Source organism: Drosophila hydei, unplaced genomic scaffold, assembly GCF_003285905.1.
Source record: "Drosophila hydei strain 15085-1641.00,03,60 unplaced genomic scaffold, DhydRS2 tig00008121-arrow-pilon, whole genome shotgun sequence".
Lineage (NCBI taxonomy): Eukaryota > Metazoa > Arthropoda > Insecta > Diptera > Drosophilidae > Drosophila > Drosophila hydei.
Genome location: NW_022045832.1, coordinates 1737320 through 1762898, shown reverse-complemented (window position 1 = coordinate 1762898; position 25579 = coordinate 1737320). Strand labels below are relative to the sequence as shown.

The 25579-nt window shown below is 38.7% G+C and overlaps 1 protein-coding gene and 3 non-coding genes across 5 annotated transcripts; 3 read left to right on the top strand and 1 right to left on the bottom strand.

Moving 5' to 3' along the window:
* Positions 1 to 119: 119 nt before the first annotated feature.
* Positions 120 to 25514, top strand: LOC111599558 (myb-like protein P). Of its 2 annotated transcripts, none has more exons than XM_023315225.2 (8): positions 120 to 489; positions 3711 to 3764; positions 16549 to 16591; positions 16650 to 20276; positions 20344 to 20463; positions 24847 to 25104; positions 25167 to 25358; positions 25426 to 25514. In XM_023315225.2, exons 1-8 carry the CDS (start codon positions 272 to 274, stop codon positions 25510 to 25512), a joined length of 4599 nt encoding a protein of 1532 aa, XP_023170993.2. In that variant the 5' UTR covers positions 120 to 271; the 3' UTR covers positions 25513 to 25514. The 2 variants fall into 2 exon arrangements, with proteins under 2 accessions (XP_023170993.2, XP_023170994.2); XM_023315226.2 differs by lacking the exon at positions 120 to 489 and adding an exon at positions 944 to 1040.
* On the top strand, positions 12612 to 12684 carry Trnaa-agc. Its single transcript has one exon. It is a non-coding gene; the product is annotated as a tRNA-Ala (tRNA).
* On the bottom strand, positions 13470 to 13542 carry Trnaa-agc. The gene has a single exon. It is a non-coding gene; the product is annotated as a tRNA-Ala (tRNA).
* Positions 24688 to 24760, top strand: Trnaa-agc. The gene has a single exon. It is a non-coding gene; the product is annotated as a tRNA-Ala (tRNA).
* Positions 25515 to 25579: the final 65 nt, after the last annotated feature.

Genomic DNA, 25579 nt, shown 5'->3' with positions numbered 1-25579 from the left:
ATACTAAAGGCTTGCGCGTGTCTTGTGTTTAAATATAAACAATATTAATAACAAATTATAAGACCACGAAAGAAGACAATAATGCTGCTGCCACAACAGATGCGCAAATAAGACGCTCTTCTATGGTTTCATACAACAAAGAGTACAAAAATGTCCTATAATTTGCAATTAGCAGTGAAATGCAGCCAGCAAACGTGACAGGCGTTGCCTTAATTATGAATAAAGTTTATGTTTATATTTAAGTAGTGTATATATATTGTTAAGTTTTGTAATGAAAGAGCGCCGCGAACCAGCAGCAACAGCTGCCGCCGACACAGCAACTGCGGTAATAACAACTGCCGGTTCCGAACCGTTGTCGGGCTTAGCTTCGGGCAGCGATGTTACAGACGCAGCAGATACTGCCTCAAAGGAGCGCAAGAGATGCCATACAGGTGGTCTGCAGCATCAACGGCAGCACAATTCAAATGGACCACCGACAACCAGTGGCTGGTAAGTTACAATTTCTTATATAAATGGCATTAGACGCTAATTCAAAAGCATTTACATATACACACACACACACGCACACACATGCATAAAGTACCTCATCTATCTACGTGTGTATCATCCCGCTCCACGTTCGAACATTCGAAACTGCCAACGCTCGCACAAAATGCTATGGTAATGAGGCAGGCCATCAAATACAGCGACGCGTTGTGCTCACGTCCTTGCTAATTTTATGTGCTGCCATCGCCTAGGATCACAGGCCGAGGCGACACAGCCTTGCTCCAAGTGGCATAAACATAATGTGATGTAGACGCGCATCATGCTAAAATAGCTTGCCTTAACGAATTTTTTTCGTCTCCTGTTTTACATACTCTAGTACCTTGTTGAGCTTTGGCTCCTGGCTGGCTGCTCTGAGAGCTATTTGATATGGCTACGAAATCGTTTGGGTTTGAGATTATCAACAAGGCATAGCATTTGCTGTATGTCCATAATTGCATAGAAATTTCGAAATAAAAATAGTCTATCAAAAATATATCTAGAGCAAGTCACATAAGGTAATTATTTAAACTAATACAATTTTGAATAGATTAAATATTTTCATTATTAAGCAGAGTTAGAAATCATAGGAGAAATGAAGCAGAAAGTTTTCATAGAATTGTTAGAACATTATCATTTATACTCTTTTTTAATTCCTAGCCCTCTAATCTCTATATAAACTCCTTTAGATTTCGGCAAGCCTATCAACACATACGAAATATTCTCAAATTATTAGCTTTTATTCCATCCCCCAGGCTCGTGGCTACCCAAACCAAACAGTCTTCCTTGCGTCCTGTAACAGCTGCTAAAAAAAAAGCAAAAAACATTCGAAAATGTTCATAATAAATATAAAATGGGCAAAACGTGTCGATTTCACATAACAACTTGAAAATGATTTGTTTCACAGTCTGCGGCGCATATTAACTTCGATTTTCAGTTTGAAGCAGCAGCAGCTCATATGCCACATGCATCAAGGACTTTCTCCCCCAGTTGCTTGAGCAATTTTTTGCCAGTTAGTGAACGGCAAATTCCATTAGGCCGCAAATGTTGCCAAAAACAACACAAAAGCGGCTCATAGACAACTTTGTGCATGTTGTTTTTGCTGCTGTTGTTTATTTGTTGGCCTGTTTGTTGGCTGTGTCTCAATGACGTTGTCCTTAGCCATGGCCCGCAGCTCCGTCAGCTTCATCTTGTTAACCAAACATGCTGCAGACACTGGCGCTAAGACAAAGCCACAGGTCCAGAAAAAAACCTCTAATTGATGGCCTAACTGGACACCTGCCTGCTGCTTTGCATCTTGACCATTTCCGTTGTCCGGCAGCCAGCACGGCGGATATGCATGTCTACTCAATTTTCCGACAAATGACGGGACATCTCTCGACTGTGCTTCAACCTCACCTCAACTGCTATAAGCCATCGAAATTGATTGGAATTTACAACATGCGGCTACAGTTTTCTGTTTTTTTCTGATCCTTGTTCCCTCTTGCCATTGAGACTCGTCAACACTTGAGCACTGAGCTTGTTTGCTGCTACATATTTGCCCCTTGGTCCTGGGTCCTTGGCCACATTGCAAGAACCACAAATTTCTCTCTGAAATTCGAAAAAATTTTCGATTTTTGAATGCCTCAACTTCACGGAATTTGATGTAGTTTTATTTACGATTTTTATAAATAAAGTATACTATTAATTTGAGTATACGAAAATGCTGCTTGTATTCAAAATTCCAATAAGATTCTTTCTACAAGCAAAGTTCAAAAAGTTGAAAGTGTTCGAATCGAGAGTATCCCACTATCTAATACCTTCAAGCCCGCAACATGCTATATTATGCAAATATTATGCTATTAAATGAATTTGACCGTCTAAAAGTCTATTTTTAAATTTGTTTCCGAAGTATTGCATACCTGATTGTATGCTTGCTCTTTTAGTCTTGTTCAAATCAAGTAAAGTCACATGAATTTTTTCTTGATATCGAGGAAATGCGAAATATATTTCAAATAGTTTCGCTAACAAACTTACAGAAATACAGCTTAATAACTATGCAGATACACAAAGCCAATATACCCAACTGGCCCATTTCTAGGGTAACAGTAGCTGACCATAGGTATTAACGTAATTAATTTCGTAGCGCGTCACATGTTTTGGAGCGTTAAAAAAATAACAGAAATTAATTATAAACAAATCTTTTCATGTCAGCAACGGAATTTGCGACACTTTTGCGCATTTTTCAGCAACCCATCGAAAAGTTTTATTTTTTTAACTCAATTTCACAGCAATTTCTGGACGGCGATCCCTACCAATCCCACTCCTCGGGCGCAGTCCGTATCCATTGTTTAGGGTCACTCAAAAGCACATTTCGCTTATTATTAGCTCATTTATTACCACCAAGTGCTGACCCTGGCAGCACCTGGAACAGATCCCCCAGCAAAGCCCACTCCAAAAACGGAAAACTTTGTGAAAAATGCTGCCCCGTCCGAGGCAATAAAATAAAAAAAAAATTCTGAAAAGAAAAACCCTGTGGGTCGCGGGCATCTTAAAATTAACACATAAATTTTAAGTGGGTGGTGTCATAGGGGAAGCGATGCCTGCGGCACTCCATGAGATACCTTCGCCTCACGCTTGGGTGGCTCGGACTTTCGCCTGCGGTTGGACCCTGGCGACTGTCATTGAAATTTCCGTACGAGTGCGTCCAGTGTGCTGGCTGTCAATTCACCTAGGCAATAACTTGTTGGCCAATTGACGTTGAAAGCACGTGACGCGCCGCAGAAAAGTATCTGCCAGATACATTTTGCCTGCCCAAGTCTGGTTTATTGTGTGCGAATTAGCCCCACAGACTCGCTGCCATTTTAATTATGCGCCACCAAGAATCCAATTCATTATCAACCCGAGGCAGGCCCAACTTAAGAAAGAAATCAAGCCAAAGACACTTCTTCAACAATGGAACCCCGACGAAGTCACGGCAAAATGGCAAAGGACCGCTGCAATGCGGAAATAAATAAACGTCGCGAATCTCAGAGAACATTTTGAATAGCAAAATTAAGCGCAGCAGCCCCAAGACCTGCTCGAACTCTATTTGTAAGATCTGCGCTGTTTAGTTATGCATTTCCCTGTTTGTTTCCTTCTTTTTTGCAGTTTTGCTATTAATTTTTTCTTATTTACATTTTTTATATAAATTTTTCTCGTTTCCACAGGCGCCAGATGAACTGCTCGAATTATAATGGCCAGCCCTGGCCGAATGGACGCAGGCAAGTTTTCCTTTCCCTCTTCTTCTTCATTTTTTAACCCACACTAAAAATCCGTCGTGTCAGTCGTTCTGCCCGCCGTTTGTTTTGTCTTCCGGCCTGTGTATTGTTTGTTTGTTGTAGCTTATGTGTGTGTGTGTGTGCGTGAGTTTCTTGTGCTTTCTTTTGGCTTAACGCACGTTTGCACCTTCGCCAAAGCGTTGTGTGCGAGTGGGTGGATGGACGGTCTAGGTTGCCCCAGGAAAGGCAACCGCATTATTAACACTTGACTAAATATGCATTTCTTGACAGCAAGAAGCGTTAACAAGGTTTGTATTAAGGCCTTCAACACAAACACTACCACAAATGCGAATTCAAAGCTGACTAAGCCCCTGCTTGCATAGATAAGATACTTTAATATTTCCCAAGATATGCAAAGCTTTCAATATATGCTCTATATAGGTATATAGGCAAACCATACGTTCTATATGACAAATGTTTTTTAGAGCAATTATAATGAAATTAATTCAGCTGGTAAAGAAACAGAAAACTTTGCATTCTTCTTTAAGTAAAAAGTGGATTTAAAAAATATTATTAATTAATAAACTAATGAAAGCTTTTTTTAAATATAGTAGACCATCATAAGTTTCTAATATACAAAAATGAAATTAATTAATTTGAAGAACATTTAAAGAAGCATGAATCCGAGGAGAGAACTCATTTGAAAATACTTCTGAAATTTATAGGTCTCCTGCCTAAGTTATTTGGCTCAATATTCCAATTATTCTGCCTCTATAAATTGATATTTTGTATGCAATTTCTATAATATTCTACGACTAAGATATGACTAAAAACGTTTTATGTAGACTCCAAAAATGCCAGAAAAATCGAACTTTAGATTTTTGGAATATGTAGATTCTGTTTAAGAAAACGAGGTTTCAAACATGCTATCTTTAGAAAAAACCCTCTCAAAGTTCCATCACTTAACTGCATTAGCATAAAGAAAAGTTCCATGCAGCAATGTGTTTGTAATTCTCAAACAAATATTTTTAATTTTTATTAAAATTACAACAATAAAAACAATGATAATTATAAGATTGATAATAATTATAATGATAATGAAAATAATAAATAATAATAATAAAAAAAAAAATTAATTAACATATGAAATAGGAAAAGTAAAGAAAAGCCCTAGCATACATGAAAAAGTTTAGAAAATCTGCTACATATTTAAAGTGAGGAACAAACATTCATTAACTAGTTGCACAAGAAAAACGTAGTGAATATTGTCTTATCGTGCAGCATGCCACATACAGGAGTGTATATCAAAGACGTAAATACACCTGAAGTATGTACGAACGCAATCCCAACGTGTAACTTCAATGTTACCCACCACCCGCCCTACCGACGCGTGGGGCGACTGCCGCATGGCGCACGGCTCGTAGATCGCGATACAGCCAGGGTCCGGACCCTGACCACAAGAGCTAGCAATGGTACCGGCGCGTACGCGTTTTGCAAGTTCGGACATCCCTTCTAAGCTTAGCCACGGATAATTTTGTTAGCTGGACATGTTGGGCAAGCAGAAGACCAGCCCCGGATAGAACAGATTAGGCCAATGTTTAGCTCTCGCTGGGAGATCGTTTATCAAAAAGTTAACTCGCACGAGACGCAATTATCAAAATCATTATATTCGGATATTCATTTGGATTCGACACATTACATGTGTATTTAGATCGATGATGATTTTATCTTAAGTCTATTACCATTAGTCGCCTGCCTATGCATTGCTGTTAATGTGAGTAACTATACTTTCGATTACAAATGTATGTATATAATATTGGCTACATATTTGCCCTACTATCGGTTACATATTTGATATTGGGTTTTATTTTGATGGTTATGTTAATTTGTTGTATTAGATTTTTGGTATCTTAATACGTATACTCCTTAACCTCGACTCTTTTCTTGCCGCCATATAGCGTACATTACAGTTATTTATTCCATCCATTTTTGTTGTCATTTTAATGTGTTTCTACTTACAGTTGGTTCGCTGTATGCGAACTAACGATTTACACACAAGAATTTGATTTGGCTATAAAGCCGATGATCAGTTTAAGCAGCTGACGCTTTGCGTATATCGATCGCAGTTATTGATCTGAAAGATAAGGGAATAGTCAACATGTTGATGTGATTGGACTAAAATGCATTGAGATAGAATATTGTATACAAAGTTAGGAAATACTAAATCTAATTTAATTTTTAAAAGTAACTGTGTTTCACTAATCTATGCTTCAACAATTGTCAGCCAGATTTCTTAAGCCTTTTAGATAATTATTATAATTAAACATTAGAATTGAAAAACGCAGGATATATTCTTATATTTTTTTTCTTTCGATTATTCTACACTTTTACACTAATCATAGATTATATGGTTAATCAAAATATTTCAATTGACTTAAAAAATGTAAAAAATTAAATAAAAATATTGAGATTATTTGCTTTTTGAAAAAATTTTAATTAACAGACAAGAGCTTTTATAAAACCAATAAAAGGATAATGAATATTTGAATGACATTCGATTGTTGATTATTTTCATAACTAACTTTATTTATTTATTAGCACAGCTTTTGCAATAAGCAATATATCAGATTCAATTACACCCAGTGTCATTGCCCTAAGTTATAGGCTACATACATATTTATACACAGATGTACATATGTACATATATATACACTAACACATACACTAACACTGAATACGTACCTCAGTAAGCCAGTGGCTCGCGCAGGGATCCAAGAGTTTTGCCGTCTTTTGGCAAAGAACTCGTAAAAAATGCTCCTGCAGGGCTTTGTTAATGACCACAATAGAAACGACTATTGCAATAGGTGATGTGCTTGTCTATTTGTTGGTTTATTTAGTGTGGAGAAGATGAGATACTCAAACGAAGTCCAAAGGTTGGTAGTTGAAATTCAACTGAGCTCAAGCACATAGCCTAACTGACTTTTATAGGCAGTACAATCAAATGACATGCGCCGAATTTGGCTCATACATATGTACAGCGAGCTAGTACACGGGAGATGCGGTATTCCAGTCCTGATCCTAGTTCCTAGCCCCCAACTGCATGCCTTGCTTATTGTATTGTTGTATGTAGTTTACAAACAATAATGCCAACACTCACACCAGCGGCTTGTATAGCAGCACGCAACAGCCAACCAGGCAGCGTTTGCAGTTGCCTGCCTCTCACTCTTTTTTCTCTCTTTCTCTCTCTCTTTCGCTCCTTTAGGGAGCATTAATTGCACATTGCAACTGCCATTGTTGTTGCTGTTGTTGTTTATTTTGTTTTGCTTGTATTTTATTTTATTTCCCAATGCGCTTTTTTGCTTAGTTTCTCATGCGCACTCGCTCACTCTCTTATACTCTTTTTGCTGCGCTCCCTCTCTCCCGCTCTCTCTATCTCTGTCGGGTGCAATCGTGTTAAGTACTTCGTGTCCAAGCGAAAATTTCGCTAACAGCGCTACTCCTTGGCTGTCCCGTCAGTCTCGCTCGGTCTTTTCAGCTCGCTCGTTCGTCGTGCGCTGCCGGCAGCGGGCAGCGTGGGCGGATGATGACTGCTGCACACCCCTTACCCAACCCACCACCAACACAACTACCATTGCACACAGCCGTTGCATCTTATTTAGTTACACTTTGCTGCTGCTGCTCCTCCTGCTGCTGTTGTTGTATTTTGCATTGTTTTGTGCTGTGTTTTGTTTTGCTGCTTGCCGTGCAGCGGGCGCCTCTCGGGCCGTGACTTCGTGTTATGTACAAGCCGTTATGATCCTCGGCTCGACGCTCGTTCGTTGTATATGCGTTGGTTGTGTGTACGGTATTGCTGTTGTTGTTCTTGCTCTTCTCGTTATTGTGTTGTGTGTTTTTGCAATTGTTGTTCTTGCCTTTGCATGCGATTGCCATATACCAGCCACTACTACCAGTGTGGTTCTTGTTGTTATCGCTGTTGCTATTGCTGTTTTGCTCTCTAAACTACTCCAACTGCAGCAGCATATCCGTCGGTTAACGGCATTTGGCAACTCGACAGGCACGCAGAAAGTTCTCGTGGTCAGCCTATTGTGTTGTGTTGTGTTGTGTTGTGCAGTGTCTTGTGCATCAACATCGGCAAAGTCGAGTCAACAATTTAGATTCAGTTGCATATAATTTCTAATGTGATAGTTTGAAATAAGATAATAATATTAGCACTGACACTGTAAAAAACTATCGCATTTTAAGATATATAAACTTTATGAATTTATTAAAAATTAAAGAAGCATACAATGAAATAAAAGATTAATGATGAAAACTGTTAATATGAACTTTGTTAATAGAAAAAAATCATAAATAAATAATCTGAATTTGAAAATTCCTACAGCAAAATTTCGAAAACAATCAAATCCATAAGGAAACTAGAATTCTGTTTCCGCATAGCTGTCAAAGCGCAGCATGTGAACAAAAAAAAAATAAATTTCATAGCCTAACAAGCAGGGCGCTTACATTACACACACTCACGCACACACACGAACAGCCTGGCAAACAATTCATAAACAATTAAGTGTCACTTGGAGTGTCGGAACGTGAGGCGTATTCGAAATGTCATTGATATTGCTTTGTTTCGTGTAAACGTTTAACGCCAACTGAATTATTGTGATTGAGTTAACTTGCGGAACTTGAGTGTGGTCAACTCAGGCAATTAAATTGTTTGAGTTATTACCAGAGACTGAATTAGTTTTGGTAAATTAGGTTCGTTTAGCAACTGGCAACAAAGTTGTCAATTCTGTGATTATTTCTATTGCATTGCGTTCTTAATGCCTATGTCCTGGCAACGCAAAAATTTGAAACGAGAATATTATTCTTTTAAACAAAACGCGAGGTGAGCTAAATTCAAAATTCAACAAAGTTTATTGAAATACTTGATATTTAATTGATTTAAAAGATTTATTTATTTATGTATATTTTTTAAAAAATATCAAAATTTACAGTTAATTTATATTTTGATGGCTTATTTTTCAATTATATCAAACATATAATTCATATCTTGACGTTTACTGAAGTTTATACTTCTCTTCAGTTTAAGAAATGATAGATGTTAAATATTACATGCAATTTGGTCGAAAAGTAAGGCAAATATATACCATGCTACCAATAAGATGGTTAACTGCTGATAGGGACAGATAAGCGCACAACTACAACGATTTGAATATTAGTATTTATATTAAAAACTTAAAATTAATATTTATTTTATGTTTCCAACTTTTTTGGAATTTAAGTATGTACATTTCAAGATACATATTTAAAATTTCACGTCTCTAACTTTTAAATAATTTACAATTTCTTTATTATTATGTTTTTAAATTTTAGTTGTGCACAAATAAAAATTTAAATAAATTAAAACCTTCAGCAATTATTGTTTCACAGCAACGATTTTTTGACAGGCATCAATTCAATTCAGTTGAGTCAAATCATTAAATGTGAAAAGCATCTTCAGGCCTTATGCACAGCTTCCCTCTAATTAACGTAAACAAATTTGAAGCAGAAATAATAATAATAATAAATGTCTCTGGCAAATCCGCTTAGGCGAGACGCGCGCATCTGGCAATCGAAAAGTTTGGCATTTCCATTTTCATTTTTCTTATTCTTAATTAAATCCAAAACACTTGCATAAACTTTTATTATGGCCAAGACAGGGCCATAAGCTCAGCAATCCGCCAATCTACTTCATTTCTGGCCATTTTCTCTCCCCATCCTTGGGCCATTTGTCAATGTAGCAAAAGTGAAAAATTTTCATTTTTCATTATCGAGCATTATGAAAGCTTTGCACACCCAAAACAAAAATTGACAGTCAACGAAGTGTCAGGAGTGCTTGGAAATAGCCACGTATCTCACTCTGCTGGCAGTTGCGAGTGCTAAATCATAAATATGCAGCTAGCGTTTATCTAACGTCTTTATAGCTCGCACTCTACCTCTGCCAGCCGCCCAGCTCTGGCATTGTTCCGGGAGCAGTGCGCGCTCCTCGCCCAAAAGTAGACTTAAAAGTAATTTTACGTCTGACTAAACATTAATGTGCTCAATATTTTATTGTTTGTTTGTTTGGCAAAGCGACCAAAAAGCGTCGCAAATTTAGCCAAAAACAAAAAACAAAAACAAATGATACAAATTCCAGGCACTTGATTATGCGGGTTACTTACACTTCTATAGAAGTTTCGCTTTTTCAATGGGCCGTAAAAAAGAATTTCGGGAGCATAATATATGCTCTTGGCAGTATTTTTATTTGTAAATTATATTTCCCATTGATTGTGTGAATGGTTAGCGTATATTATTAAGTTCTTCTATGTGATTGATGCTTGCAAATCTGCAACAAGAATTTAAGCATTATGTTTAATCTGTATTTAAATGAAATTGAATTTGATAACAATAAATATAAATTTAGTAGATTCATAACTGCTGCAAACTATAGTTTTTAACAGGAGACTTTGACTCCAAGTACGAATTATTCTATTTATATACAGCTTATCAACATTTTGGCTTGATATCTGTTCTATATTTATCAATCATCATCTATATTTAAAATCAAATTTGACTGGAATTTAGCAAAAATTAATTTCTGGCCTTTTGAATCGAGTTTTGAGGTATAGACTTGACTTAAACAATGCACTCAAACTCACTTTAACTAAAGAAATACATCGCCTAAGGGTAATTCTTAGTTATATTTATGTTCCATTCTGTCCAATAATACACAGCTTATTAATAGTACTATTTATTTATTTCTATAAATATTCAATCTTTACTTGGAGGCCTTAAGCTCGACATATTATATATTTTATTGCAAAATTCAAACTTGATGCGTATAAGGCAGAATGAATAACTATAATTACTCCGAGGCGAAAAGAAACAAATTTAGAATATTAATACCTATATCAAAGATAAATACTACAGCATATAATAATTTAACATTTATTATAAATAAATTTTAAAATTTTGAAAGTTTCTGAAGCAGCTGAGCTTTGTTTATAACTTGTTCACAAAGTCAAAAGATATTGGTTTTGTGCAGTGTCCGCCTTGCTGTCCTTTTCCGAACTATTCTGCCGCAGTTAGATTAATTTGATATTTCAGAAATATAGTCTTGGTTTTAAGTTAAATTCACATGCTTCACAAGTAGATCTATAAGTTATATATGGCAAATCAGCAAATATTTTTTTTGCATATACTCAACTAGTTTTAGACTCTAAACGAGTATTGTTCAGCCAGTCACGCCCTATCAATAAACTTCTATTTATTTTTTATATTATAGGTCGATATTAAGTAATATTCAAACAGTTTTCTACTGCCTTTATTAGGAAATTTTTTTTATATTAAACAGAAAATAAAGAATAATTTTATTTCAAAAAAAAAACAAGTAAGAAAGCTCTAGTCGGGGTGCCCGACTAGGAGATACCCTGATCCCAGTCCTTTGAGTTTTGTAATATTTTCCGTAGTTTGTATCGAGTATTAAAAAAAAAAAAAGAAAAAAAATAAAAATCGACTTTGCGAGACCCGGATTCGAACCCGGATTATTTGCGCAACGTGCACAAACACTACAAACACCGCCACTTCATAACTAAAAATAAAACAATAAAAAACATTTCATCTCCACTGGACTCGAACCCGGACCAAGCTGCATGCGAGCGGCGCCTCTACCAACGCAGCCGCTGTCCTTCTTATTCGATCTGCTGCAAATTTGAACATAAGTAGCAGCTAATATTCAGCTTTAATTCAATCGCAATTTCAATTCTTGGAATAGAAAAGAATTCACGCATTTGAATGTATGTGTGCACACGCATAGGAAAAATGCGTGCGCGTGGCGCTGCTGACATGTGCTTTTGCAAATTGGCCAAACGTTTTGTTTAATAACTTCTGTTTTACTTAATGGATTTTAATGAAATTTTCAGCATATGATCTACATATCCTATTGGCTTGGTTGAGATGCAAACGCCTTCACATAATGGCCCTAGTTCCAACTTAACTTAAATTCTAAGAATTTGGGGGAATTTGGAGCCGGTATCCAAAATCCAACAAAAATCAAAATTGCATAAAATATACATAAGACTAAATACAAAATTTGGAGGCTCTAGCTCTTAAGACGTTCGAGATATAATTTATTTACTGCATTTCAATAATGTTTTTATTCGATAACAATTAAATGCGAATAGTTATCGAATATTTGAAATAAACTTGACCTGCGCGTGCTATACACGGACCTACAAAAAAAATTTCAAGTCTCTAGCTCTTATAGATGCTGAGATCCACGCGTTCACACATACGGACAGACGGACAGACGGACAGACGGACAGACGGACAGACGGACAGACAGACAGACGGACAGGGCTCAATCGACTCGGCTTGTCGTCCTGATCAAGAATATATATACTTTATGGGGTCTGCCACGCCTCCTTCTGCCTGTTACATACATTTGCACAAAACCATTATACCCTGATTTCCCATTTTTAATGGGATCAGGGTATAAAAAACAAATATATTTCCAAAAAAATATAATAATAATAATAAAATTTGCAGATCAAACATATTTTTAACAAGTTTTTATTTTAAATATGTTTTATAAATGTAGCAATAAAACAAATACATTAAGTGGAACTTTTAATTAAAAAATATACTTACAAAAATTGATAAGCTGCTTATCAATTGGGAAGCATTGCTCATGTGCGATTCAGTTTAGTTTGAATCGAAGTTGCCAAATGTTGGCTGGGCCAAGAGCTTTCGCTTCACTGTTGGCTTTTCGCTGGCATTGCACTTTGTCAACACTTTTGGCCACTTGAACATGGTAATTGTTGGGCTGGTGGCACATATGGGGATGTAGCTCAGATGGTAGAGCGCTCGCTTAGCATGTGAGAGGTACGGGGATCGATGCCCCGCATCTCCAAGATGTATATACGAAATCCGGGAGTGGGTTTCTTTTTTTTTTTTCTACCACCAATAGACTTACAAATACGCAGACGTCTGCATTTCTTGACGGGCAAGAAAAAGCTGGCGCATTAATGAATATTCAAAGGCCGCTTTGTAACTGCCAAACGACTTTGGTATTAGATGCCGCACAGACTGACTGCATGCACTGTGCGGCGCCCCCATGTCGACAATCAGGTCGCGTAATTTGATTTGCCGCCCATCCCAAGAAGGCAGCACAACACATTGTCGCACATAAATCAGGCACAATATGTCAATGTTTGTTTACTCGCCTGCATTCGCAGAACTTTGCCAGCAATTAAACAGGCAGCCAAAGCCAGCAACATGGTCCCAGGACGAACAGTAGCAGGGGGCAGCTCTTCACTGAGTTACTGCCACAGCCACAGCCGCAGGCAGCGTTCAGCGCACAGCACACAACACACAGGAAGCAAAGGGAACTCGTGGGTCCAATGCAAGGTTTGGGTCTTGTAAATGATACATGATGTGCTATTTATGAGAAGCCTTTGTTTTAATTTTTGCACCGCACAGGACAAACTTTCCTCCCTGACTACTGCTAAGCTAGTTAAGCTGTTGCTGTTCTCTGTTTCGAAATTTATGTGTTTTGCTATTTTTTAATTGTTTTAAGTGTTTTGTTGTGCTGCGACTCTGCCATGTTTTATTTTAGTTTGCTTTTCAATAGTGGCAAAAAAAATATAAAATAAAATAAATTGAGGGAGTGCAGCAAAAAAGTTAGTTGAATATCCTTGGAGATGCGGGGCATCGATCCCCGTACCTCTCACATGCTAAGCGAGCGCTCTACCATCTGAGCTACATCCCCATGTTGGTTTACAGTATATAACGGCTTTATAACTATTGCAGTTTTGGTACCCGCCTTCAGCGACAATTAATGTTGATTCAATTGAAATTCAAGCGGTGTAATTGGCCTAGATTCGCTTATAAGCTTGGCCTGAACTGGTTTTCGGCTGAAAAGCCGCTACCTGAATTACAAGTGCAGCTTGGCCGTAGCTGGGTGTGGCCATTTGAACTGTTCAATGCTCTTTGATTTCTTGATTCAATTGAAAAGATATTGTTACAGAGCGAGCCGAGATAAGTAGATCAGTTCAGCTTGGCAACCGGATATTTGTATGTACAGTGAAATCTGCTATGGGTAAACAGCTTAAAGCTGCACAATAACTGCCCGACCAAGAGAAATGTTTGATTATAAGAGTTGATAAGCTAGTAGGGTATATTTGCATATTATTTCAACAGTAGTTCGATAATTGGCAAATATTAAGTATACGCAGAGTTCAACGATATTTTTAAAGTAAAATTAATAAGCTTTCCCATATCATTTATCAAAATGACATTCACTTGCTCTCACTTCTTTACTTTATTTAAGTTCATCTTTATTTTTAAATTGTCTTCTTTCACTTTTAAATTGTCATACTTTGATCGAAAATTGTTCTAAAAAAATTTAAAAAAAATATTTAATATTGAAAAAAGTGTGCAACGGCTGAAATTTTTCCTTAATGAAACTGTTTCGTCTTAAATATTTTGGATGCGAAGATACTTTCTTTAGTTGAAATACTTTTTACCTTTGCTCAGAGGCGTTTTCCATTTCAATATTGTTTTAAAAAAACACAATTAAATGTGAATTGTGCTTGAGCAATGCTTATTTATTATAAGTTTATCGTCCTCGCGCCTCAACGTATGAGTATCTGGTACACATTATGTGTTTTGGGCTTTAATTAAAACCAAACAAAACAGGCAAACGCCTGTCAACGAGAAGCCGTTGAGAAAAGTTGAAAATTACCTCAAGCTGTTGCACATCAAGACTGAGACTGAAGCGACTCGAGCGATAAAGCGACAATACAGTAGCCCCCTTCAACACAATGTGTGCCCCACAATCAACCCACTAATTGCTGTTGTCTGCTCTGTGTGTTGCTGTTGTTTTATCAGTGAAACATTGTGAAAACATGTGGGAAGCGTGTCCCCGCTTAAAAAGACATTACGAGCAGAACGCGTAAGCAGCAACAATTAGTTTGTCTCACATATACGGCAGAGCCTGACAGAGGTGGGTGGGTGAGTGGTTGTGCCTTGCAAAAGAGTTAAACGTTTTCATATTTATGAGCATCGTAAAACTCAATGATATACAAAATTAATGACAGCGGCGTCACGAGTGGCACTTCTCCAACTTACTTTTGCTTACTCTCTGGCACCCATGCGAATCGTAAAAGGAATGTTACCTCAAAACTTTTGTCACCGTTTGCGCCGCCTTGCGCGCCCCTTCACCTGCCACTGAGACGACTCATCCAAGCGTCTTGTAATTTTAATTTCAAGACAGTCTGCGACTTTTAGTTGCTGTCCTGAAAATATTTGCACAAAACTCCAAAGCCAAAAGCCTCTCCTTCCGCTCTTCTTTAGCTCTAGCGTCACGTACTTTTCGCTGTTTTGACTTTTTTACTTTTTATTTTTAATTGACTTGCCTTCGCCTGGAATGTTCCGCTCAAGCTTCATTGGTTGTTCTTTTTAGTTGGGGTTTTTTCTTGATTTGACAAATACTTAGGTAGGTGCCCTTTCAGATCTATCCTCGTGCTCATTAGGGAGCACTTGTCACATACGCCCTGTGACATTTGACTCTGCCATCCGGGCGAGGAGCGTGTTTTGACTTTATTTTCCAGACACTTGGGCCGAATGGCATCCTTTTTCACTCATCACTGCATAAATTTTCTTAAGTTTTTTCTTTCCGCTACGCGTTATGCATATTAATTTCCGATTTTTGTGGCCCAAAATATCTGAATGAATATTTTTCCTTTTTATTTGTATTTTTACTGCCAAGGTGGCACTCAGAGTGTTGACTGCGGTTCCAAATGAAAGAGCTTGTAAAATAAAAATATTTAGTTTTTATTTTTTTGTTTCACTTCATATATTGACTTACAAATTAAATCTAAAGAAAATAAATCATGAGCTTCTTGAACTAGAAGGCCAAAAAATTTAATAATTTTAAAAAATATTTAAACTCCGTTTTCTAAAACTTGAACTATTTGTTTATTTATTTTGAATAATATATTTAAATATTAAAACCAGTTTTCTATACCTTTTAATACTTATTTTTTATTTATTATATTATTTATTAACAACAAAACCTTTTCTAAAATTTTAAATAATATTTATATAGTATCTAATATTTTATTTATTTTAAATAATATATTAAGATATAATGAAACACTTTCTTAAAATAATGTTAAGTATTTAAATCCAAGCTGATTCCAGTTCCCACCTGGCCATTCCCATGCTTCACTCAATCTACTGTCGGAGAAGCTAAGCAGATATCCTATTGCATTAAAATTCGCATTGTGACATTTTAAATTTTTAATTAGTTCAAGTTACAAATTACATTAACAGCAAAGCAACAGCTTCACAAGATTTGTGGTCGTATATTTTAGCATTTCTTAACGAGATTTTCGAGCGAACTCAAAACAAAAGCGGACATGCCGCAATGTAGAGGAAGAAGACGAATCAGAGAAAAGAAAATGCTGTACGCCAAAGGAATTCGCACCTTTGCATACACAAATAGGAGGCTCCGCCCCGGACAGCTAGGGGCGTGTGGTTATAAATTTTAAATCTGTTAAATTAATGGCTCAGAGTTCTTTCATTCTTACGTGCCTCGAAGTTGACTAAAAACTTCACAGAAACCGAGCCACGTTGCTTGATTACATTAATTATTCCTTTATTGTTTGCAGAACTTTTTTTCATTTGTATGTTTTCTGTAGTTTATGCATTAACCAGCTCTAATTGTAGTTGAGAACCTCAGTAATAATTTCGCATTTTGTATTACTTGCAGGAACCACACGTATAATAATAATAACAATTTCAATAAAAATAATGTAAGTATTAATAAATAGCTAATGCTCAGACTTCAACTCCTATAAACTCTTTGCACAGTGGAAGAACTACGGACCGAATCAATATTATTCGCAAAATAGTTCACGTGATTCATATCGAAATTATACACAGGACAACACGAGCTGGAATCAAACATCAAATTATAGAGTAGACAACAAAAAGTGGACTAAATCGTCGAGTCAGCCATTTGATAGACGAGATTATCGAAGGGACTCATCATACCGGGAAAGAACCGACTATTATAGAAGCTCCAGTACGAGTAGATCTGATGCTTTTGTGGGGGACAGTGCATATAGAAAAAGGGAGCATCCAAATAACTCATATCGTAATGGCACTTCAGGTAGAACAAGGCCCAGCAAAGAGCCACAAAGTAGAGTAAGCGAAACACAGAACAAAGTCAGTGAAGCACAAGAACTCAGCTCAACGAGTCTAGATAATGCAAATAAGGCTGACAATACGATTATAAACTCTGAAGAAAATGCTGTAGAAAAGCCAATTGAGAGTGCTAAAGAACTAACTAGAGAACAGTCTGAAGTAAGAGGCCCAAGGTCAAAATCGGTCGATAACACGGAGCAAACCAAAACCCCATCGAAAGTGCAATCTGAAAACAGGGCTAAAGGAATTATAATTACATCACAATCAAAATCTACAGGAAACAGCAGAGCAGAATCAAAAGGCAAGGAAGAAATTACTAAAGATAAAATCGAAGAGAAGGAGGCAAACGCAGCTCCTAAAAAAATAACTAATACAACTAGCAGCTATTCTAAATTGAGATCGCTGAGAAATAGTATACCGAGTCCCTTGAGGCGCAACAATGCGGCTAAGAATCCCACGAGTCTAACCAAATCGATAGGAAACAAATTAAATATTACAGAGACGAGTCAAAAGGAGGCGCAGTCTGAGGGTGTACGACCTGAGCAGCTAGAAGAAGGCAAAGCAGATAGAACCGCGAATAAGACATATCCTAAGATACAAGTGCGACCACTGGCTGAGCTGCTCAAGCAGGAAATATTCGCGGTCACTCAGGAGCAGCTACTGGCTGCCGACAAAGGGGCGTTCAGTGGTAACGCCGCCAAGCCTGGCCAACGGCCAACGATACAAAGGCGTCGTCAGACTATCAGCAACAACAGTTACAATGGCAACGGTGACTATAGCATCAATGACCGTCTGGCCAATATGGACAAGGAGGGCCTGAAGAACATAATCAACAATAGTGATACGATATATAACGAGCATCTGAAGCTGCAAGCGCGGCGGCGTTTGCGCGAGGAGATACGACGGCAGCTAAAGGAAATTGAATTGGATCAACCAAAGGATAAGCCAGCCAAGGAGCTGGTCGAAGACGAAATCGTTGAGGCCATCAAGCTGCCACAATTTCTGCTGCAGGAGATAGAAAAGTGTTTCGGAATAGACATATCAGTGGCTAAAGAGATAGAGACTAACGCGGTTAAAGCCGAACAGGTTGGTAAGGAGAGCGAAATCACTAGTAAGGAGACAGCTCCAACTCAGGAGGAGATCACAGACCTAACGGACAACATGGCCATGGGAAACTCCACGGACTTAATGGAACGCCTAAAAGTGGCCGAGCAGTTCAGGATGATGACAACCAAAAACAATAGAAATAGAAATAGCGAAAAGGCTAAAAGTCCAAGTTTGCTGAGCAGAACAGCTAAAACTCCAGATAGTATACAAAAATCCAATGCGCAAAGAAAAAGAACGGAGAGCTTGGACCCTAAGCAAGGCCAAACACAAGCGCAGAAAGCGTTATCAGCAGTGGAGGCAATTAAAAGGGAAATTCAAACGGAATCTAGGAGCTTGCAGGAAAACTGCAACGTTATTGTTGTGGTCAGCTCGTCCGAGGATGAGGATGAAGATGTTGCTGCTGAGCAGCGGTCGCAGCAAAAGAATAAACAGCCCACTGTAGCTGACTTAAGTGACGGTGACAGCGATCACTCGAACTCGTCCAGCTGCAGCAGGGACTCCACCAAGCGTCGCTATCAACAGAAACTGGAGAGCGATGCCAACAACATTGTGGACAGCTTTGATAAACTAATATTGCCGCAGCTGAAGGAATCGTTGGTGGAACGCTATCGCAGCAGCCACTGTGCCAACCTGCAGAGTCGGCTGCACTTCATCTCCTGCGTGGTGACCAGCAGCGAGCACAATCCTCGGAGCTTCAGCAAAATCGAAGTAGCCAAGATACAGCAGAATCTGAAGTCGAACGACTATCGCCAGGCCATTGAGTTCCTGTTGCGTGAAATCGTGAATGTTGTCAACCTGCAGAAGCAGACAGCAACGGCGCGTCGCAGACAACATTTGGAGAAGGAGCAGCAGATGCCTAATGAGCTTATCAGCACTTCATCCGCTTCGGATATGAAGGTATCGAAAAATGCTGAGCCCGCGTCTGAATCACATCAAAGTGATGCTGCTGAGCCGGCAGCCGCAACAACAGCGCAGGCTCTAATGCCGCCCACACCGCCACGGAATGGCACGCCCACGCCCGCAACACGTCCGCTGCTCGCATTGCCCATGGGCCTGCCCTATGTGGGCCTGGACTCGACTGTGTCGCGTCTATCGCCCGGCAGCTTCTCGCCCAGCGAGCCGATCATGATGATGGGCGATTCGGTGACGCACAGCCTCCTTGAGATCGATCGTCGTCTGCTGGAGAATCAAAATCGTCGTGGCTTTCTCGAGGAGATGATTATGAAGTTTCAACGTGAGAAATCTGATTTGGAGATGCTCAGCCTGGAGCTGCAGAGTCGCAAGTTTCTGCTGCTCAATACGGTAATTGCCAGGAATCAAGCGACGACATTGGCGCCTCTAACAACCGTCACACCCACGAACTCGCCACCATTAACGATGCCAACTGCCAACACAGCACCAGCAACAGTTGGCACAGCTTCAGCAACTCCTTTAAATCCCGAAGTCAGCAATCGTAAGCGTAAACGTCGTGCTGTCGTCGTCAAACGGGTCAAGATCTTGCCTAAACGCAGGCGTCCGGCCAAAAGATCTGCAGAGCCTGCGCCGAGTCATGCAGCTGATGAAGACGTTGCCCCAAAAGGGACATCGCCAGCTCCCAGCATTCCCCAGCCTATCATCGCTCCGGAGTTGCACATCAAGGAAGAGCAAATAGAGACGCCAGCGCCGTCTCGCGAATCAGGCGAACTTCAGGACAAACGCGCCGAAAACTCAACTGCAATTGGTAACAGCAGCAAACGCCAGCATTTAACCAGATCTGTGGCTGCCAACATGGCACAGCAAACGATGGCGATTATACCACCGCTGCCACCACCACCGCCGCCGCCGGAGCCAATTGCCAACATGACCTATGATCTGCCGCGCGTGCTGCTAAAACCGGCTCCGCCACTGCTGCCATCTACCGAGACTCACATGGCTGCGAATTTGGAGAACTATAACTATGCCTTTATACCAATCGGACGACTGCATAATATCAGCAGCCCCATCACCCAGATTCGCATCTATAAGGTGCACATCATTGCCGCCTCGGAGAATGGCGATGTCTTCATGTTCAACATTGGCAACCACAAGCTGGAGCGTCAAATAACCAAGCACAGCGAGGCCATTACGAACATGTATCTGTGTGAGCGGGAATCCTTTTTATACACCACGTCTCTGGACGGCTTCCTCAAGAAATCCTCTCTCGAGGTGAGTTATCGAAACGTAAAGCTGAGAAGCGAAAATCGATTTGTATAGCTCGCCTATTCTCTAACAGAATCTGGAGCGGGTAATGCAGACAATATACCTGAAGGAGCCCCTGCAATCAATTGACATCGAATGGGGCATTGCGTTCATTGGCAGCCGCTGGGGCAATATTTTCACATATAATATAGCGGTAAGTTTAAGAGACTGAAGATACTAAAAATACCTAAATACAATTGTTTTTGGATCGGGTAATGAATTTAGTCAAGGGTTTGTATTCGAAATATGGGCATATGCAAAGTGCAGCATATTTTCTAGTCGGATATTCTCGACTAGAGCACTTTTACCATACTGTGTGATCAATATATATATGACTTAAGCAAAGTGTTGATGCCCGGAAAATGGGAATATGCTAGATTCAGCATATCTTCTTCGGGCAGTTCCGACTAAGGATCTCTTGCTATGCTGTGTGATTAAAATATATAAAATAGCTTACAAAAATGTATTTATTTGAAGTCAGTCAGTCAGATTATCTTCTGCCTAAAAGCAAAAATAGTAAATACATAATTTTTATTTAAAATTGATCGTATAATTCGTGAACCACTTCAGACAATATTATTAAATTGCATACCTCAAGGCGTAACAATCAGATGCAATCAGATCTGTTTCAATCGTATGATTGATATTATTTTAACAAATCTTGCATACACCAAAATATTAACTTTTATATAAACTGCTGTAGCTGAATAGATCTCTTCATACATCAAGAGCTATCTACCTGGAGTCGCATCCAATTAATTTGCAGCTCATTAAATATTTAGCGTGTCGAATCAACACTTGAAAATATTCAATTAAAAAGTGAAGAACGCGGACATGTAAGAGAGTCCAGGCTGACTACGCCGGCCACACACTCTCCCCTGCATATAGAGGTGTGCACACCTCAACGTGGCCCCAACGGCGGGCGCAAGAGTAACAAGGAAAACAACGAATTGGCATTAAGCAGCCATCGAATGAACCCAATGTCTAGACAATGAAAATCAAATCGAATTTATTTTTTCTTTCGCATTTCGCCGGCGATATACGCAAATTGGATGTGGTGCGATGGTGCGATGGCACGGATGATGGTGCAAAGCTGGCACTTCATTACAACTTGGCGCTGGGGGCAAATGGCGATAAGTCTTAATTTTTTGGCAGCTTTCGATTTATAGCTGCGACGTGCGGGTAATACGCGACTGTTGCCTAAAATTATGATTCGGAACTTTTTGCTCAACTTGCACTGCTGAGGCAACTGTACTTGTGCACTGCACGCCTCTAGTTATTTACTAAATATTTTGCTTCACCTAGGCAACAGCCACGCCCCAGTGCAGTTATATTGGACTAGAGACCCAACCCAGTGTTCCAATCCAAGCGTATGTCTCTATGTATGCAAGAAGGCGTTGCTTGTTGCAATTTTGCTTTCCTGCTATTGCTTGATATTTTGCTGTGTTGGTGTTGTGTGTTTTTATTTTGTATGCATGTGTGTGTGAGTGTTTGGTTTTGCTGCACGTTGTTTGGCCAAAAACCTAATACATAGTGGTACATACATATATATGTATATAGCCAAGGCTGGGGGTTAGTTGCAACAAACAACAGCAAACTGCAGCGCAAGCTGCTTGCAGCGAGAACGGGTGCTGCGTTCAAAATTATCCCTCTCTCACTATCGTCTTCTACGTTTTCTCGCTCGCACACGTTCGTTCTCTATTGTTGTTTATTTAAGTTTTTATGTGTGCATGTTTAGTTTACTGTATATTTTGCTGACTCACACTTTCGCACACACTGCAGCGTTCAATGCCCGCTCGTGCGCTCTCTCACACTCTCACTTCTTGCTCGGTGTTCAGCAGCCGGCACGAGGCTGGTCAGCCTTCGTTACTCTTCTCTCACACTGTAATGCGCATGTCTTTTTCCGCTGCACTTTCTTGTTGCTGCACGCGCCGTTAGCTCGGTTAGTTTTGTATTTCTTGCACTCACCCATTCGTTATATTCAACGTCGCAGCAACGACGCGACGTCGGCATTGGCAATGGCATCGGCAATTTGGCAGCAGCAAATAAAATGTTTATATGCTATTTACTGAAAACAATTTTAAATAAAATACAAACTATGTACTCACAATCAGCTCTCACTCACACTCACCCTCACACTTTCTTACATGCCGGCACTCTCTCGTTTTTTCTGCTCTCGCTTTCTCTGTCGTTCGCTTATTGCAGGCAAGGCCTTCCAAGGCGGTGCAGTTGGAATGTCTTCGTCCCTGTGCTGTGTGTTGTTGTTGCTATTGCTGTTGCCGTTACTGTTATTGTTGTTGTGGGTGGGTGGTTGGCTGCCTGCCTTTCTTGCTGGTTGGCTCCTGTTTTGTTGTGTTGTGTCTCTGGAAAATGACGCCGCCTGTCCGTATGTCTATGTGTGTATGTGAATGCGAGAGTGTGGCAACGCCGTTTTCTCATTGGTTGAGTCTGACGAATCGGGTTGGTTGTTTGCAAGCTCCAGCCCAGGCCCAGACGATGTATGTAAGTAACTGTTATTCGTTTGTGTTGTTATTGTTGCTTTGTAGAAACAGCATCCGACGCAGCAGCAAATTGCATACGTCCATGCGGCCAATGTGGGTGTGACAGGCACACTTGCAACCACTAAATAAACAAAGCAACCCAACTGCTGCTACTCGGCGCTTTTGGATGCGCCTCCTGCAATTTAAAAAGCATTTCTGTATTTGTTTGTCTGTTTTGCCTTTTCTTGCACTTTTTAGTTGCGTTGCGAACGTAGGACGCCATCTTGCAAATTACTAACTGTACATAGATACAGGCACATAGAACTGCAGTGCCTCTTTCTCTTTCGCACTCTTTTTAAATATTGTTGATTTTATTGTCCCTCCATATATATTTATATGTATAGGTTTATGTGTGTCTTTGATTTGGGCTTATGCAATCTGTAGTTTGCAGGAGTCTGGAACTTGCCTCGTTTATCATAGTTCCAACTCAAGGAACCTTCCTCTGTTTGCTTTCAATTTTAATTTCTAGCAGCTTCGACCACACAATTCTGTAGCTGTGGCTAGTTTATTTTTGTTAAGTCTAACTTTTAATAATGTTTGTTAAATTTTTTGGCAGAATTCAAATATATTTGATGAATATTAAAATTTTCATAACTACTTAACATTTATTTATAGTTATGTAAATGTTCATCGTAACTATTTACAACATATATATTTAAAATTAAAAGCCAAATTACATTTTTAACAGAATTTCAATTCTGTTTTCATAATTAATACAATAATATAAAAAATATAACGCACACATTTGAACACAAGCTTACCAATGATTTCATTTTTATAATCAACAAGATTTTCATAATGGATCTTACACATCTATCTATATCTTTTATTTACTGATTTGCGGTTTTAATATTATAATCAAGTTGCGTTAAGTCTTTTGTATTGTTAACAATAATTGATCACTTTCACAATAATTTCAAATATAAATAACTGTTTCTTATCATCTTATCTTATCAAGTTAAAGAGAAAAGACAAAGATACGAAAGCGCGTGCAATATGAATGTTTACCCATAACACAATCTACATACATATGTATATATTTGTGTACAAATAAGAAACACCTAGTAAATTAAGAATTAAAGTTCCAATAATCATTTAATTTATGATTTATCAAAACACTTGCAAATAACTTTAGGCACGAGTTTCTCCCAGCTGCTGTATACATATGCATTCATGTCATTATTTATTAAGGTGCTCAAAAAAAGTAACTTAGCACCCCACGAATGGTGGGTACACCAAAAAAAAGCTCCAAAACCGTCGCAATGATTGTCAACTTATATTGTTATAAAGAAGCTTTAGAAAACACGCAAAAGTCTTCATTCTGTGGCTGTGTGCAAAGCAAAATGATAAATCTATTTATAACTCAAGTAAAATCTATTTATTTTTCTGTGCATTCAGAATCTGATATGGCAATTATCTACCCTATGTATAATGACTAGAGCCCATTTACGAAACTAACTAATGTTGCAAATAATTATACAGCAAATATTGACCATGATAAATATAAGAAAATATATTTAAAAAAAGCTATCTAATCTTCAGTTTGTTATAATTAAAGCAACACACCTATCGCAAGAAATAAGTATATATATATATATATATAAATAGTATATATATAATACTATAAATAACTCATAGCTACAAATCTATTTATAAAAGCTTATAAAAAATTATGCGGCGTGCGTATTTAAAAGAGAAATGAAAGCAAAATGTTTACTTTTTTTTTTAGTCCAAACTGAAATTACAATGCAAAGCACATTTTTGGTGAACGAATTCAGTTTGTTGGCAATACAATTGTCATAGTGTTTGTTTGACAATAAGTGCTAAGGAGGAACAACGGGGATGTAGCTCAGATGGTAGAGCGCTCGCTTAGCATGTGAGAGGTACGGGGATCGATGCCCCGCATCTCCAGAGGGAATTTTTTCTTTTTATAAAAACAATTTTATTTTTTATTTTATTAAAATTTTTTTGAATGATTCCTTATTTTCCCTTTGCAGGCCAACAAAGTGATGGACATGCCGCTGTTATCAACTGGTCAGTCCATCATCGCCGTTAAGGCCGCCAAAGAAGGCGTTCGCAAAATAATTCTATTGGGCTGCAAAGGAAACATTGTGTTTCTGCACGATGCAGCAACTGGTTTGCTTTTGCGTCGGCTTAGCATGCCTGAGGGCCTCAATGTTTACAGTTTACTTCTGATCGATGGCCATGTCTTTTGTGGCACTCAAAAGAATGAGGTGTACAAGTTCGACTTTGCCGTGAGTAATATCTGAAGGCCAAAACTTTTTGTTGATTCATTTTTTACATTTCTAATTTCCAGACTGGCGCGATGACCAACGCGCTTAAGTGCGGCAATGGGGCCGTTGCCATGGCTTCATATGGAGACAGGTATTTGCTTATTGGCTGCTACGACGGCTTCATCTATGTGCTGAACAAAGAAACTGGCTTGCAATTGGGTCGCTTCAAGGGCCCTGGACGTTTGGTTCTTGCTTTGGCCATCGCCGGCGATAAGGTACGGGTTACTGTGTATTCATAGATAAAAAATGGTGAAATTGATTTGAATTTTTGCTTGCACCCAGGTGGTCACCTCGTCAAAGGACAACTCCTTGGAAATTCTTGGAATACCGTCAGAACTGTTGAATTTGAATCAATCGACTTCAGATTAAGGGATCAGCAATTTAAATATAATTTGTATTTAAAAAATTGTTAGTTCTTACAATACTTTAAATAATT